General features: G+C 40.5%; 1 protein-coding gene across 1 annotated transcript in view; it reads right to left on the bottom strand.

Moving 5' to 3' along the window:
- MAPK8IP2 (mitogen-activated protein kinase 8 interacting protein 2) overlaps positions 1 to 17,178 on the bottom strand; it is an 84,849-nt gene that overhangs the window by 26,223 nt on the left and 41,448 nt on the right. The window contains exons 3-8 of the mRNA XM_044283409.1: positions 14,074 to 14,322; positions 11,976 to 12,048; positions 9,822 to 11,669; positions 9,534 to 9,609; positions 3,552 to 3,721; positions 1,082 to 1,191 (exon numbers count right to left, since the gene is read on the bottom strand). Of these exons, the coding sequence (XP_044139344.1) occupies positions 1,082 to 1,191; positions 3,552 to 3,721; positions 9,534 to 9,609; positions 9,822 to 11,669; positions 11,976 to 12,048; positions 14,074 to 14,322 (2,526 nt within the window). The remainder of the gene's footprint in view (positions 1 to 1,081; positions 1,192 to 3,551; positions 3,722 to 9,533; positions 9,610 to 9,821; positions 11,670 to 11,975; positions 12,049 to 14,073; positions 14,323 to 17,178) is intronic.

The following is a 17,178-nucleotide window of genomic DNA, read 5'->3' as shown; positions in this document are numbered from 1 at the left end:
TTGCACTGATCAGCACTCCCACCTTTTATTGCAAAATAGGAAAAAGACCTGTATTGTCCCACGATCATTTATTTTAGGAGTGGGGTGTAGAGAATAGCTCTCCCTTCTGAGATTATACTATACCCTTCACTCCATACTTATTTTTACTCACAGCAACCTTCCCCTAAAGTTCTACTGTATTACTATCATCAGGCATCTTGTTTATGGTGCCAGAACTTGCATTCCAGTACAATGGAAAAAACCCAATCCATCATCATTAAATCTCTGGTAGCAAAAACTGATCCCTTACCAACGGAAACTTACCTATGACTCCTATGTACAGTATGTCAGGCCTGCCTTTATACATGCCCTCACATTGCTCCAACATTACATGTATTTGCATTACAGTTTCTTCCTGTAAAGGAAACTTGTCAGCTCCATTTTGAAAAACCAAACCACTCATGTTGACATGTAGAACAATGGAATGATTATCGTTCCTCTAAATTTCTTGATTTCTTTTGCAATTTATAGTTATTTTACATGTAAATAGGTGTTATGCATTTCATCCAGAGGCTGAGTTTGGCGTATTTATGAATTGGCAAACTAACCACACCCTCAGCAATGACGAGGGTGAATTATGATCAAAATTCCTTCTACATCCAGGATCTTCTTATGGAAATCTTGTGCATATGACATGATCGAAGTTTTCTGACTGCTTTGCAATGTAACCACCCTATACAGAAGGTTGACTGCACAGATCTACTATGGATGCTACAGAAGTGAGAAGTGAGAGAGAACGAAGATGTCCATCAAAAGGCTGGAGGTGGAATGAAGGTTGATTCAGACTACAAAGTTTACATACAAGGCAGGAACGCTTTGAAGCCAATTTAGAAAGGTTTTGCACATTATTTGGGAGAAATGATAAGGAACAACCATCATTGCTTTGCTCTACATGCCAATTAGAGTACCCAGTTTTGTTGCCAAAACAGAGGTGACAAGTTCCTTGCTTTTATTTTACATGGTAAATGTTTTCCGAAAAAGAGGATTCTGGTATCCTTTCACCACAGCCTTTTATCCTATGTTGCTGTCACCAGTTACTTACCTTCTGCATGGCTGCACACAGAATACCATTGCCCTGATGATGTGGAACTTCAACAGAACCCAGAAACTGCACATCAAACATCTGGACCCAAGGAGAATTTCCTTTGATTACTGTACAGAAAGTAAAAAAAATATATAGTACTGTAATAGACATATACTATAGCCAAAAGATGGGCAGCAATTCTAAGATACATAAGCATCTACGCTGTTTCCAACCTGGTGAATTATGTACAGATGGTGCATTGTCCCTGTGAATGGATGGCATGTTAGTCTATTTGAGCATTGCATCGCAGCATACCACATTATATGCAAAGCCATTCAAATTGCATGAGAATTAGAATGGAATGCTATACAGATAGCATAGTGCGAGGAGGTACAGATGACATTTGCAACATATGTACATTAAAGGGAACCTATCATCAACTTTATGCTGCCCATACTAATGGAAGAATAAAGTAGAGACAAGTGAGTTGATTTTAGCGGTCTGTCGTTTTGAAATCATTACAGACTGGGCCTGGAAAAGAGTCCCGGCCACCTGAGAAGAGCCCTGGTTATTCATGAATTCCTGCTCTCCTGCCCACCGGCTGATGACTGACAGTCTTCTACCTAGTTTTCTCCCTTTTTCTCTAGGAGAGAACTGACGATCATCAGCAGATGGGTGAGAGAGCAGGAGATTAGGAATAACCATGACTCTCTTCTTGGGTAGATTTGACTCTTTTCAAGTGCTGTAATGATTATGATGCTGGTTCTCAGCAACCACCTACTATTAGCTCATGAGTGACATACCGCTGAAATCAGCATTTCTGTCACTATTTTATCCTGCCCTCAGTAAGGTCAGCATAAAGTTGATGACAGGTTCCCTTTAATTACATTTTATAATAGAAGCATATGACTATTGTGCTGGCCTAAAGGATGATACAAGAAGTCTACAATTTCTAGGACATAAATGCTTTTCTTGAAAAATCTTTTGTGCTACAACATCAAAGAAATCAACAAATTTGAGTTTTAGATACTGTTTTAAAGGTGCAACTTTCCCCATAAAATGCAATGGTAAAAAATGGTCATGCATAAATGTGGTGAGTGACCTCAAAAATTGTCCTTTTAAATGTAGCTTAATGAGTCTAGTTGTAGCAGATAAAATATAATACATGACAGTGAAAAAAATGTGCATTAAAAATCGACAAACTGTCAGTTTTTAATGGTCATTCTGCATTCATTTTCTTTCTATTTGTCCATTTTAATGGCCACTTTTCATCGTCATTAAAAACGGCTATGAAAACAGATGAATGTCTTTTTTTTTGTTTGTTTTTTAGTAAATGCCAACCCCGGCAGTGCCTTCAAAATATATATTATACACCCCCATAGTTCTCCCAGTATATATAATAGCCACCATATTGCCCCCAGTATCTATAATGGCCCCCTGTAGTGTCCCCAGTGTCTATAATGTTTCCCCATAGTGGCCCCAGTATATATAAGGCCCCCCACAGTGACTCCTGTATATAAAAGGGTCCCAATAGTGCCCTCCAGTATAAATCCTGCCTCCAACAGTGCCCTTCAGTATAAATATTGCCCTCAATAGTGCCCTTCATTCTGCTCGGTACGAAAATCTAAAAATATTTTTATTTCATTTGAATATGAGGGAACGCTTGTTCTGCACTAGGGGAGCAGGACCTGATGCTGAGAGTGTCAGGTCCTGCTTCCTCCAGTGCAGAGTGAGTGTTCCCTCACGTTCAAGTGGATGAGTTTTTTTTTTGTTTCTTTTAAACCCTTGAAAGGCACTTTTACCCATTTTTGACGACCGTTAGATGGGTGCACTCCCGTCTAAATGGCTGATAAATATGGGCCTATTGACTTTAATGGGGTTCTTCTTACTGTAAAAATATACAAAAATAGGACATGTCCTATTCACTAGCGGTTAAAAAAAAACACCATGTGAATTGCCCCATAGACTTCTATTGGTTCTGAAAATGGCTGTCACTCGGTTGAAACACAACTAGGCAGCCACAACACAAAAAGGCAGGGACAACAGAAGTAGTCGGGGCCAGTAACACTGTAGTGCTGCACAAAATGTCACCCTAACACAACCAAAAACCATCCTGAGGACGGCAATATAGTTCAATTCAGGAGGTTACCTGCAGCCACCGGCCAGGGGCAAAAGTATCTGATGCCCCTATCATTAATTACTACTGAGAGCATCAGATTCTTAGGTATCCAGCTGGCAGTCATGAGGAGGGCTCTGGTGGCCCACTGGGCAAATTCTCTGTAGGGTCTATGGCCAGTCTGCCCCTTCGTGACAAAAATACAGGTCCAGAGGTGGTAACTGCATCTATCACACATTTGTTGAATATGCCGTAAGATGGAAATAACACTTTAAAACATAATTTATGTATGTGTATTCAAGACTGGAGGAATAATATCTGAAAAAAAAAAATGGTAGTTTTACAAAATATTTGACTCCTGCAGAACCTTACCAACATTCTCCTTCACTGGACACACAACCTCATGAGCATAAAATGAAGGGAAAATCCCTCGTTCTCCCGTCCTCATGTTATAACCACGACACCATGAACCATCCTCACACTCCACCAGTAATGGGTCATCAACATCTAGCTCAAGCTCATCTTCATGACGAGGAATAAACCTGAATAAGAGAGTCACAGACAGTATCCAAGTGAAAATAATGATTGTCTTTCACAGCATACACTGTTTAAAGAACTGGGGGAAGGGGGGCCCAAGCTGAACTCTTGCACCAGGGCCCATGAGCCTTTAGCTATACCCCTGCTGCTGGTTATTTTTATTTCTGCTTGGCTGCTATTTTGGGCCAGCTTCTTTATTTTAGAGCTGTGATCTGTGACTACAGTTTATCTGCTGTATATACAGGGAGTCTGATGTAGTCCAAGACACACCTCCTGTCTTATCATTGGTTCAGGCTGCAGCTCTCTCCCGCCCCCTACAGTTCTGACTCCTTAGATTTGCAGCTGTGTGTAAACACAAGTCTCTGCCTGCTGAGCTATGCCTTGTGCACGGTTTTACAGGCTCATCAGGAAGTCAGTGTATGGAGAACTGATTGCTATTACAGCAAGGGCAGAATGATTATAAAGTACAGATTACTAAACCATTGGTGAGAAATAGATGATTATCAGGTACAGTAGCTGCCACACATACACTAAGGTAAGTGAGCCAGAATTGGGTTGCCCGAGATAATAGAAAATCTTGGAGAAGCCTCCCAATTGGAAAGAATTAAAAATTATGTTATACTCCAGTGCCATCCCCTGCATCACCGATCTGATCCTCCTGCTTGTTTACACACTGCAGTGGTGATGTGCAGGAATATAGCATGTGACTGCTGCAGCCAATATCACTGGTCTCAGCTGTATAAGACACGATAATGCTGAGGCCATGATTGGCTGCAGTGTTCACACATGGTACAGTCATGGCTGTAAGTGTTGGAACCCCGGAAGTTTTTCCAGAAAATGAAGTATTTCTCCCAGAAAATTATTGCAAATACACATGTTTTGTTATACATATTTATTTCCTTTGTGTGTATTGGAACAACACAAAAAAAAAACTGAAAAAAAAAGGCAAAAATAATATAATTTCACACAAAACTCCAAAAAAGGGGCCAGACAAATTTACTATCACCCTCAACATAATATTTGGTTGCACACCCTTTGGAAGAAATACTTGAAATCAATTGCTTCCTATAACCATAAAGCTTCTTACACCTCTTAACTGGAATTTTGCAAACTCATATTTGAAGGATGCCTTCTCCCAACAGTAATTTTAAGATCTCTCCACAGATGTTCAATGGGATTTAGATCCAGACTCCTTGCTGGCCACTTCAGAACTCTCCAGCGCTTTGTTCAAATCCATTTCTGGGTGCTTCTTGGAGTATGTTGTCCTGCTGGAAGTCTGGAAGACCCATGACCTAGGATGCAAACCCAGCTTTCTGACACTGTGCCCTACATTGCGACCCAAAATCCTTTGGTAATCTGAAGATTTCATGATGCCTTGCACACATTCAAGGCACCCAGTGCCAGAGGCAGCAAAACAACCCCAAAACATATTTGAACCTCCACTATATTTGACTGTAGGTACTGTGTTCTTTTTTGTAGACCTTATTCTGTTTTCGGTAAACAGTAGAATGATGTGCTTTACTAAAAAGGTCTATCTTGGTCTGATCTAACCACAAGACGTTTTCTCAGAAGGATTTCGGCTTACTCACATACATTTTGGCAAACTGCAGTCTAGTTTTTTTATGTCTCTGTGTCAGCAGTGGGGTCCTCCTGGATCTCCTGCCATAGTGTGTCATTTCATTCAAATGTCAAAGGACAGTTTGCGCTGACACTCATGCACCCTGAGCCTGCAAGAAAACTTTAGAACTTGATTGGGGATGCTTATCCACCATCTGGACCTATCCTGCGTTGCAACCATTCATAAATTTTTCTCTTCTGTCCACGTCCAGGGAGATTAGCTACAGTGCTATGCGTTGTAAACTTCTTGATTATGTTGCACACCATGACCAAAGGAACATGAAGATCTCTGGAGATGGACTTGTAACCTTGAGGTTATTGATATTTTTCCACATTTTTGGTTCTCAAGTCCTCAGACAGTTCTCTTCTCTTCTTTTTGTTCTCGATGTGGCACACACAGACAGCACAATGCAAAGATTAAGTCAAATTCTCTCCTTTTTATCTGGTTTCAGGTGTGATTTTTATTTTGCCCACACCTGTTAGTTGCCACGGGTTAGTTTGATCAAGCATCACATGGTTGAAACAAAGTTGTTACCCACAATTTTGAAAAGGTGCCAACAATTTTGTCTGGCCCATTTTTTTTAGTTTTATATGAAATTATGTCCAATTTGCTTTTTTTTTTCTTCAATACATTTTTCTTCAATACACACAAAGGAAATAAACATGTGTAAAACAAAACATGTGTAATTACAATAATTTTCTGAAAGAAATACTTAATTTTCTGGAAAAATGTCAGGGGTGCCAACACTTGCAGTCATGACTGTATATAGGCACATCACTGCTGCAGCCACATAAACAAAGCCCAGCCAGGAGGACCATAGTGGGTTCAAACTGGTAGGTATAACGTGTTATTTATGTAACCCCCTCCCTGCCATTTAAACATGTTTGTTTTAGCTTGGGCAACCCCTTTAATCAATTACTTACTGCAACCTGGTATTCATTGTTACCTTTTTTTTTAATGCAGTATTTTGATGCCTACCGCAAATATACTGCTGTTATTTTCAATATGCTAAAGCTGAGTAGCTCAGTACAGGAACAGTACTAACACTGTGTAGACCTAATAATTTCAAAGATGGGTTTCTTGTGTCTAAATGACCCACACTTCTATGCAAACGTTATTGCTAAACCATTTTTTTCAAAAATGCATAAAAGTCCCAGAAGGGTGAAAAGGTTTGACACTGTGATACTAACATTGTACAGATAGCGAAGAAGCATTTTACCAAATAAGATTTGTCCACTTGATGGAGCCAAAGTTTTGTCAATAGCTAAATATTGCTCCACCCTAAAGTTGGATGTCCACATGAGATAGCTAAGGCCAACAGCTAATTTACCCGACACATGCTCAGCCAAGCCTGAACAAGAATCCTACATTTCTGTTTAAAGGATGAGAAAAAGAAAATGAAACAAAACTAGACATATTTAAAGGGGTTGTCCAGATGTTAATATTGATGATCTATCATCAGGATAGGTCATGAATATCTGATCAGCGGCGGTCCGACACCCGACAATCCCACTGATCAGCTGTTTGAAGAGTTTGGAGAGTGCTCCCTGCGAGTGCCGCTTTCTGTTCATCACGCTGCACTTCATCTCGGAAGTGCAGTGTAATACAAGTACTAACTCTATTCAAGTGAATGGAGCGAGTACTTGTAATTGCAGTACGCCACTGCTCCACAGGAGACGAGATGTAGTGTAATGATGAGAAAGTCAACCAACTGATTGGCTATAGGCCATCAATAATAACGGCTGGACAAACTGCTTAACAAGTATTCAGTGTTTTGAAAGGGTTGGCTGTGTAACCTTCATCTATTTGTTACATGACATCAAGTTATAATTTATGAAACTTAAGGGCACATTTATTAAGACCGGCATTTTAGAATACGGTCTTTAAAAGCCCTATACCTGGTGGTGGAGGCACAGACCTCTTCATAACTTCAGCACATCCAGCGCCACATCTAAATGTAAGATGTCCTTTGCTGTGTTACATTTAGACCTATTCTACGCCTAAAACAGGCATAGAAAGGGGTAAATGAAGGGGTCTACCTTCCCTTCTCTGCTCACACCCACTTTTTTAGACCTGGCGTGAGCGGCTAAAAGTCACAGATTGCGGTGCAAAGGACTTTTGCGCTGCAATCTGTGCCAGAAATGCACCTAATTTAGGCATATTTCTGCTTAATAAATCACCTCCCTAGTCCTTTCTGGGAAGGGAATTCTATGAGGTCTATAGGATTTTGTTGACTCCCATTGGTAAAAAATTGGGATCTTACCATCATAGCCAGATTATAGAACTTATGTTGTTTTATATATGGTTGATGCATATTGTGTGCTGTGGTCACTACGACATAAGTGGTGGCGTCCAGATGCCATAAATATTTATAACTAGATGTTATGACATACTGTAGAGCCAGGGGCAGACCACGCAGCTGCTATGGGGCCCGTAAAGAAGGGAGATTGCAGTGGTCGCAAGGCCCCACCCCCTAATTACATTCAATACAGGCTCCAGTCTAGCTCCAGTCCAGAGTCCCTGTCATGAGTGGAGATAGCTAAAGGACCTGTGATGGCAACATGACTGAACCCTGGACCATTAGGAATTTTAAAAGACTCTAGTCCTTTATAACCACTACTGACTTTTCACAGAACAGGATATGTGATCGCGGTGCTGTAGATGTTACTGTTCTGGGGCACTGTGGATGTCACTGATATGGGGGCACTGTCGATGTCAATGTTATCAGGGCACTGTAAATATCACTGTTATGGGGGCACTGTGGATGTCACTGGTATGCGAGCACTAAGAATCTCACTGTTATCGGGCACTGTGAATGTCACTGTTATGGGGTCTCTGTGGGTGTCACTGATAAAGTATGGGGGAACTGTGGATGTCACTTGTATGCGAGCACTAAGGATCTCACTGTTATCGTGGGGTGCTGTAGATGACACTGTTATGGGTCTCTGTGGATGTCACTGATAAAGTATGGGGGAACTGTGGGAACTGTTATCAGGGCACTATAAATATCACTGTTATGGGGGCACTGTGGATGTCACTGTTATGCGAGCACTGTGAATGTCACTGTTATGGGGGCACTGTGGATGTCACTGTTATGTGAGCACTGTGAATGTCACTGTTATGGGGCACTGTGGATGTCACTGTTATGGGGCACTGTGGATGTCACTGTTATGCGAGCACTGTGAATGTCACTGTTATGGGGGCACTGTGGATGTCACTGGTATGCGAGCACTAAGAATCACACTGTTATCGGGCACTGTAAATGTCACTGTTATGGAGTCTCTGTGGATGTCACTGATAAAGTATGGGGGAACTGTGGATGTCACTTGTATGCGAGCACTAAGGATCTCACTGTTATCGTGGGGTGCTGTAGATGACACTGTTATGGGTCTCTGTGGATGTCACTGATAAAGTATGGGGGAACTGTGGGAACTGTTATCAGGGCACTATAAATATCACTGTTATGGGGGCACTGTGGATGTCACTGTTATGTGAGCACTGTGAATGTCACTGTTATGGGGCACTGTGGATGTCACTGTTATGCAAGCACTGTGAATGTCACTGTTATGGGGGCACTGTAGATGTCTTTTAACCACACACAAAAACAACAAATGAAATAGACCCATTTGAAGCTGAGTAACTCTACTAGTACTGTATACTGTTGGTAAATTTAAACTTTGTTTTTAGAATCTGAGTTTAAGGTCTTCTTTATAAACCTGTCCACAGGATAGGTCCCTTCTCTGAATGGAGCTGTAGTGCAAACGTCTGTTCACCACTCCATTCACTTCTATAGGGATGATGTAGACAGTGCTTCAGCAGTCCTATAGAAGTGAATGGAATGGTGGACCAACATTACTGGCACTACTGCTCCATTCAGAGAGCGAACTCAGGATCCCTCAATCTTGGGAGTGTGAGGGATCCCATCTGTTAGACTCCCCACCACCACCATGATTCCTATTTATTACTATTTGTTACTTATCCTGTGGATTGCCTTGATGGGATAACCACTTTAATCAAATTCTATTTTAAAGTCAGAATTTACACCAGCTACAATTCAAGGAAAACCGAGTTGTGTTGATTGGATGACTGGTGTATTGTGAAAAGCAGAGTTTATAATGCAGGCAGTCAAATAAGGTATATTCAGAACAAAGTTAGCAAAAGGTTTAATTGTGAGTTATTACAGAGCAGAATTCTCATACCTGAAAACAGCTCTGTGTGTCTGTTCACGCTCTTCTCCATTGAGTACACAAGAAAATAGTCCAAAAGACTCAGTGCCTGGGGAAAACATCAGATAACAGTATTATTATTCAACAAAAGTGAGAAATATGGCTGAAAAACATGACACAATAAAACAATTGTGCAGACAATGTGAACTTGCTGCAGGTTTCACAAAGATAGGGGCGTAGGGATCACACAATACAACATATTTAGAAAAATTAGAAAATAGCTCACTACAGACACATACTTCTAATAAACCTTGCACTTACTGGAGGACCGTGATGTGCTGTTGACAAAAACATTGAGGAACTTCTTGGAGAAAGGCATGTTGGGCTCTGGTGATGAGTCTTCAGATGAAGATTCATTTTCATGGGCTTCAACATCATCTCCAAATTCATCCTCTTCAAAGTCACAGGCTTCACAAGCTCTAAGAAGGTCACTGCCATCACTTAGTATAGATGTACATCTCTGAAGACTAACCAGCTCAAGTTGAGTGTGCTCATCCACTACCAAAGTGTATTTCATTGAATCATAGGCCAAAGAATCATCTAGGATTCGAGATTCAGCTGAAGACCGCTCCATAAAAGATTCTTCTCCAACACAATTATGGTAAGAAGAACTTTTTAGGCTTCTGTAATAAGGAATATCTTCATCTTCCTCACCAGTATATTCTAGGTTAAAGCCATGATTTGTTCTTGCTGTTGAAATGTCCATTGTGGGTTTATTTTGGTCTAGCTCTTGACAAAGATCATCACAAAGATCATTATCCTCTAGAATACCAGAATCTAAGTCACGATCAATATCCCAGCCATCTCTTCGTTTCTGAAGAATTTGTTCTGTGCCAGGCCAAGGTTTCTGTTCAACTTTATGCCCTGGAGAAAGGGGACGACATTTAGCTGTATGAGATAATCCCTCCAATTGAAGAGGAAGGCCCTCAAAAATTGGAGCTACAGTGTCACGTGAGTCATGCAGAACATATAATCCGGGAACATTTTCCTCTCTATCATGATGACTAAGAGAATGCTGTAGTGTCTCCATATCCACCAGCTCTATACTTTGTTGTGCTGTATCTAGATCTTGTGAGGATTCTTTGGAACTTGTAAGATCAGCCTCAATGTCTGGACTAACTGACTCAGGATCCAGCTCAGAGGCAGGAGAAAGAGTATCACATGATGGGCTTGTTTGCCTTTGAAAACACTCATCTGGGCATGAAATGGGATAGGATCCTTCAGAAATCATCTTATTTACCAGGTTGCTGAGCAGCCAAGGCGAATCTGAATCCTCACTTAGGTCAGCTTCTGATTCAGAGTCTGAGTCATATTCACTATTTGCATCTGTTTCTGGCATGAGCTTGGGTCCTACAGGTAAGTAAAATGAGCGTCGTATACTTTCCAGACTTCGTTCTTTATTCTGATCTCCTTTTTCTTGTGACAGGTTCTCTTCTTCATTCCATGTACTATATTTATCCTCTGGTTCTGTCATTAAAGGACCTCTCTCTTTCTCCTTGTCTAGCAGGATGGAGTCTTTGATTCCTTGAAGCCCTAATTCTCCCACATGATCTGGTTCTGGATCAGAGGTTGGAGAGCTTGCCTCTTCAATAGAGTTGGTGAGATGAGACGACCTTCCACTGCTTGACTCACTGGTTAGGTCTAGTTCTGTTTCTGATATTGAGGAAATCATGTTACTAACAAGTCTCCCACCCTCACAAGCAAATGCTGCTTCTATTTCTCCTTCTATGTCAGAATCAGAGCCAGGGGAGCTGAGATCCTGACTACAATGTCCTGTTGGCAGGAACCGACCTCGACTGGTCAAATCAGCCTCAATACCAGGATCTGAAGATGGAGATGTTGTTTCATTGGAAGAATTAGATGGATGTCCTCTGGTGCTCCCTCTCTGCTCAGGGCTCAAATCTGCCAGATTCTCTTGAAGTGGTGTAGTTACCCTCAACTGTGAATCTGATGCCCATCGCTCTCCTGGACTGGAGACATGATTTCTGTCTGGAACAATCCTTGAGACATCAGTGATATCTCCACTGTCTAATTCTGTCTCTTCAGTATCATCATCTTCTTTTTGAGTTTCCATTTCAACATGGGTAACCTGGGTATGGGATACCATTTCTGTAGATTGAAAATGTTTGTTATTAGTTTATTACACAGAAAATCATGATATACTTATAATTTGCAGTAAAAATAGGGAATTCAAACACAGAGGTATGCAACAACCATATTGCACCTTCAGAAAAAGACAGTGAGATCAAAACAGGAGGTAAAGAGGATAAATAAATGAATTCGTGCTAAGACAAATGATTTTAGCATGAACAAAAACATTCCAAACCATGAGGAAAATATAAAACTAACACAAATGAGAAATTCCAGGAAAGTAGTTATAGACAGCCATGCAAAGAATGAGTCTAACTCTCTCACCAGTCTCATTTCTCTCAGGATCTGCCCAGGTGTCACTCTGAGAAATGAATCCACCGTTGTTGTTAAGTGTGTCCTGAGATTCAGAGAATAGAACATCTCAAAATAATCCAATGTAATTAATGGCACCCACCATATGACAAATTAACCATAAAAACATTTTCATTGCGGCTATGCTCCTATTCACTTCAATCGGAGTAGCACCACAGTAAGCAGCTCTGTCCACTGCACAATGGACGGGGTTGTGTAGTTCTGGAGCCTATTTCCGATATCGGACTGACTCAGGAACAGCTGGCAGGCAGTGAAGGCATCAGGCCCCTGCCAATCGAATACGAATGGCCAATCCTTAGGGTAGGCAATTCATATAAAAATCCTGGAACACCCCTTTAAAGCTAGGGCTACATTGAGTAATATAATTGCTTTTTCATGTTCTGATCATTCTGTGGAGAAAAGTGTTATTACAAAAAATGTAATCCAAGCTTAAAGGGAATGTGTCATCAGAAAATTACCTCTTGTTTAATTCAAGTATTAAAAAAAAATTATTGAATTTTTTATGATTTTTTAATGAGTGTCACTATATATAGTATAGTGTCACTATATATAGTATATAGCTTAAAAAAATTCTTCACGTTTTCACACTGGCCAGTATGCCTAATAATATGTCAAGTCTTCTGGTATTTTGTACAACAGAATTGTAAGTGATGAACTTTTGGTATAATGGACTTAAAAAAAAAAAAATCTAATAGCTATTACTTCAGCATTTATTGATACATTGCATTCGACTCCATATACATTTCTGTACATCATTTAGTAACATCAATTCTTTAAAACTTCTCTTTATTTATCTTTCTGAACACTTAAGATAAAGCAAACCAGTTACGACAAAGAAAAATAGATCATGTACTGTATAATAAAACCAGCAAACCGAAAAAGAAATTAGACACACAGAGGCAATATGGGATAATATAACAGAGAAACAATTATAAGAGGGGAAAAGGAAAATGTTCAAAGCTCTAGTTTCTGTGTTACAAACAGAAATTAAGAAAAATAAAACTAACTGGATGGGAGAAAGTACACAAAAAAGACAAAAAAGAAAATCAGAAAGGCCAAAGAAAATAAGGGAATCAGACTTTACTGTGTTATCACAATGCAATTCACACTAATATTTCTAGCAGTTTAATATTTAACCTCACAATTTATTGTGGCATAATTCTTGAACACCTTTGTTATTTATCATTTGTCCCAGTGAGTATTTTCTGTCACCCAAACCCGCAAAAATAGGTGTAGTTTACTTTTCTGGGATAAGACATTTGGAATATGCCATGTGCTAATGTAAGCGCTCATGTGTATACAGATAAATTGTGGGCCCAATCTTTTGTGGTTTGTAAATGTCTTCCAGGATGTGTTACTTTACATTAATTTAATGTCTTAAGTTTTACCATGGTAAGTTTATATGATCTGTTCTATTGACCTTTCCTAATGCAGGCGCTACTGATCAAATCTATTTATTTCTCAAATAACCACTACTTAAAAAGCATTCTCGCTGGTCTAATATTTACTCTTAGATATGGTCTATATATGAGGTTGAGCGACTGTGAATAACTGGCTTTACCCTTGTCTTCTAATCTTTTCACATATGGGAACCAGAATTCTACTTGGTACTTAAGTTAATTATTCCCGACAATCTCTTTTTGTTCAGTGTCTACACGTGTTCTGCTAATTTGCAGTCTAAGTACAGTAAGATGAAAAAATAAAATGAACTCTCCCTGTAAGGAGTGCATGAGAAATCAGTGCATTACAAGAGCTCAGCTCATCATTTCTGAGGTGTCAGCACAGCTCTGATTCCATTAGATACCCAAACATAGATGGGGCTGTTCTGTGACCTTACTTCTGAATAACTTAATGAGATTGCTCCAGTTGGACATTGTAAAGAAAGGTGATTCATGTGTTACTAAACACGAATTGTTATTGATTGTATTGAACTCAAATTTGTCTTCAGTTTGCTCCCTCTATCCTTAGTAGATTGAGTAGACAATTCAAAGCTCCAACCGATATTAATAATAGTAAAAAATTTAAAGATGTAAGCCCTTGTGTTTCTCACCTGGGTTCGAGGGGCACTAAGTCTCAATGTGCATGGCCTGTTTTTCAGGGTATCCTCAGGTGGTAGAGGAGAAGGATTTGGTGATGGAGGTGCTTCTACTTGTTTTCTGTTTTCTTGAGGTGGGAGCTCATCTTCCTCTTCTTCTTCATCCTCATCTTCTTCCTCATCAATCATTTCAAATTCTTGGAAATCCTCCTGGAAAGTGCAGAGTGCACGGGAAGGATCACATCTTCCAAAGCCAAGACCCTCCTGAAAAAGGAAATGAACATACAGTAATTCTAACATCAGTTGCAGGCACAAGAAGCTCATGGCTATAAGCAGCCCTACAGGGATAGGTGAATGCTCCTTAAAGATGATAGTTTTGTTCTTTTAGTAAATGCTGTTAACAAAAAAAACATACATACACAGAGTCATTTTACTGTGAGTAGTCAATAAAGAAAGCTTTAAATCAATGTATTTCTTATCCTTGTCATAACTTATGATTCAGGCAGCTTGTAGGCTCTGTTGCTAGAGTGTGGGTGGGAAGCATCTCTGCACCACATGATGCTGACTTTATCAGCAGAGAAAAGCCATATGTACTAATATTTGTATCCCACCTGAAGCTGTTAAAAATAGTCCTTTTGTTGCCTTCCTACGGTGTGCCACATCAATCCCATTGCCTTGATAGTGTTGATGCAGTTTCTTCTCTGCTTGTTAGAGGAGAAGACTTCCATGTTGATTACTCAGCAGCTCCCCTGACAAGCAGAGAAGACGATGCAGCTTCAAAGGCAGACTATTCAGGAGGATCTCTCCACAATACCAGTGTACCCCGCTGAAAAAGAGTATCATAATGGTGATGGTGAAGGTGTGTCCACCTTGGCACTTTTCCTAAGGTAGATGTAGTAAATGGTGTTCAATAGAAAAATCTTAGTTGTTGACTATATAGTGAAATGAGCATTTTTTTAAATAATTGTAATTATAAACTATATTCATATTTTGGCGCTTGTTGTAAATAAAAGCAATATTCATCATGGGACAACCCCTTTAAAAAACCTGCCAAGATTTCTTTTGTTCTTGAAACATTTTTGTTGCTAGCAGCCCCTCTACACAACTACAGTCTTCTTTCTCCCAAACCTGCTTCTCCACCATTACAGATTGCATCTATATGCTTCTGTACCACTTGTGCACTTGACCCAATCCAATCCCACCTCATCCCCAGTGAGTGTTTATCCCAGCTTATCTCTAATCACTGGAATCTTCACACCTATGTTTAAAAAGCATTTCCTTGCTCAGTCCTCTTTGTCCAACTATTGCCCTATATCACTACTCCTGTTTGCTTCAAAACTCCTTGAATGGGAAAGAAGGTGGGATACATTTCCCTGACATTAGAAGATATAACTTAGCAAGCAACTTACGACACTGTTTAGACTGGTTGTCGCAGTCCAGTCACTATTCCAACTACTCAGTAGAGGCCAGCTTAGTAGAACCTTGGTCATTATAGGCTTTATTACATACTAGATACTCATGTTTATCTCCTAATGTAGAAAAGAGTCTCTTAATTAAGGATACTATAGCCTCGTAGAAGGCCACCAGAGAGATGTATAATCTACCATTTTTACTATCCCAAAATGTAAACTTTTGGGGTCATCCAGAATTCCAGGAGGGCCTGCATAATAAGCAGTTCCAGAAGTGGAGGGACAGAGGCATATACAAAGTACAGGATTTGTGGCATGGCTCGGAGAAAAGGTAACTCGTTTTCTCGGAAGTGTGTAGCAAATTTGTGTTGGCTCCATCACAGTTTCTGGCATACCTCCAAATAATGGGATTCCTAAAACCAAGGCTCCTAGACATTTAAAAGAAATTTGACCCTATGCAATATGACTTACTTATTCAGGGAAACACTTCAACTTCCCTTTCACTGTCTGATTTGACACAAACATGCCCAAGTTACTCCACGGTTTCTCTGTTTAAACCCTGGAGCAAACAACTGCAGATCCCGGAGCTGCAGGATAAAATACTCAACGAAATATGGAGAGAAACCCAATTTAAAATAATGCATAGGGCAATCTATGGTTTTTATGACTTCCGCCTTCTAAAGAAGGCAGACAGAATTACTAGCTGTCCCAAATGTCATCAAACTCTGACTTTTTTACATGGTCCATGCTTATGCCCAAACTCCAACGCATACTGGGAAGGAGTAAAAGCCTTAGCCGTTAATCTGATGAATATAGACATTCTATTGTCCACAGAATTGTTTTTATTTTATTGGCAACCTGAGGGGCAGTCTACCTCCCAAATAATACATTTCTTGCAGCTAAAAGGTGTTTGCTACAATGGTGGTTAAAACCCCCAACCCCAACCCCTTCTATATTCATACAACAAACGAAACACTGCCTGAGGATGGAATTGTTGGGAGCAGAACGCTCCAAGGAGGTTTTAATAGGGAACACAAAATGGAGGAGATTCATATGTGCAGTATTGAATGATGAGGAATTTAAAGGGTTTCTGTCACCTGAAAAATGTGTATTAAGCTGTCTGACATTACTTGTATAACATGCTAATTAGCCTCTAGAAGCGGGGGGAGGGGGGGGGGGGGGTGCTGCCCCTGCTCCTAGCGGCTCCATTCTCCCACCTCTGGCCACGCCCTGCTACACTAGATTGACAGGGCCAGGCAGCGTTGGTCTCCTACCTCCGGCCTGTCTGCAGTGTAAATCTCATGCCTGCGCCATCCTGTTCAGAATACGGCACATGCGCAGTGAGTGAAGGGTGCTCACCAGCTGCCAGCTTCCTCACTACGCCTGCGCATAAATACTGAACGGCACGAGATCTCCCCAGCGCACAGGGGCGGCAGGAGGAGGTGAAGGCTGCCTGGCCCTGTCAATCTAATGTAGCAGGGAGAACGGAGCAACGCCCCTCCCCCCTGCTCCTAGTGGCTAATTAGCATATTATGAAAGTTTATTTTCTCAATAACAGGGGCAGGCAGTGAGATGGCACTAATATAGTTTAGCACATCACTAATGTCAACCAGCTTAATACCCATTTTTCAGGTGACAGAAACCCTTTAAGGCCTTGGTCAAGCCATTTTGCAATACCAAATGGTTTCTAACAGAACAATTAAAGGGTACC

Source organism: Bufo gargarizans, chromosome 2 (assembly GCF_014858855.1).
Source record: "Bufo gargarizans isolate SCDJY-AF-19 chromosome 2, ASM1485885v1, whole genome shotgun sequence".
NCBI classification, from domain to species: Eukaryota; Metazoa; Chordata; class Amphibia; order Anura; family Bufonidae; genus Bufo; species Bufo gargarizans.
This window is presented reverse-complemented; position numbering and strand designations above follow the sequence as displayed.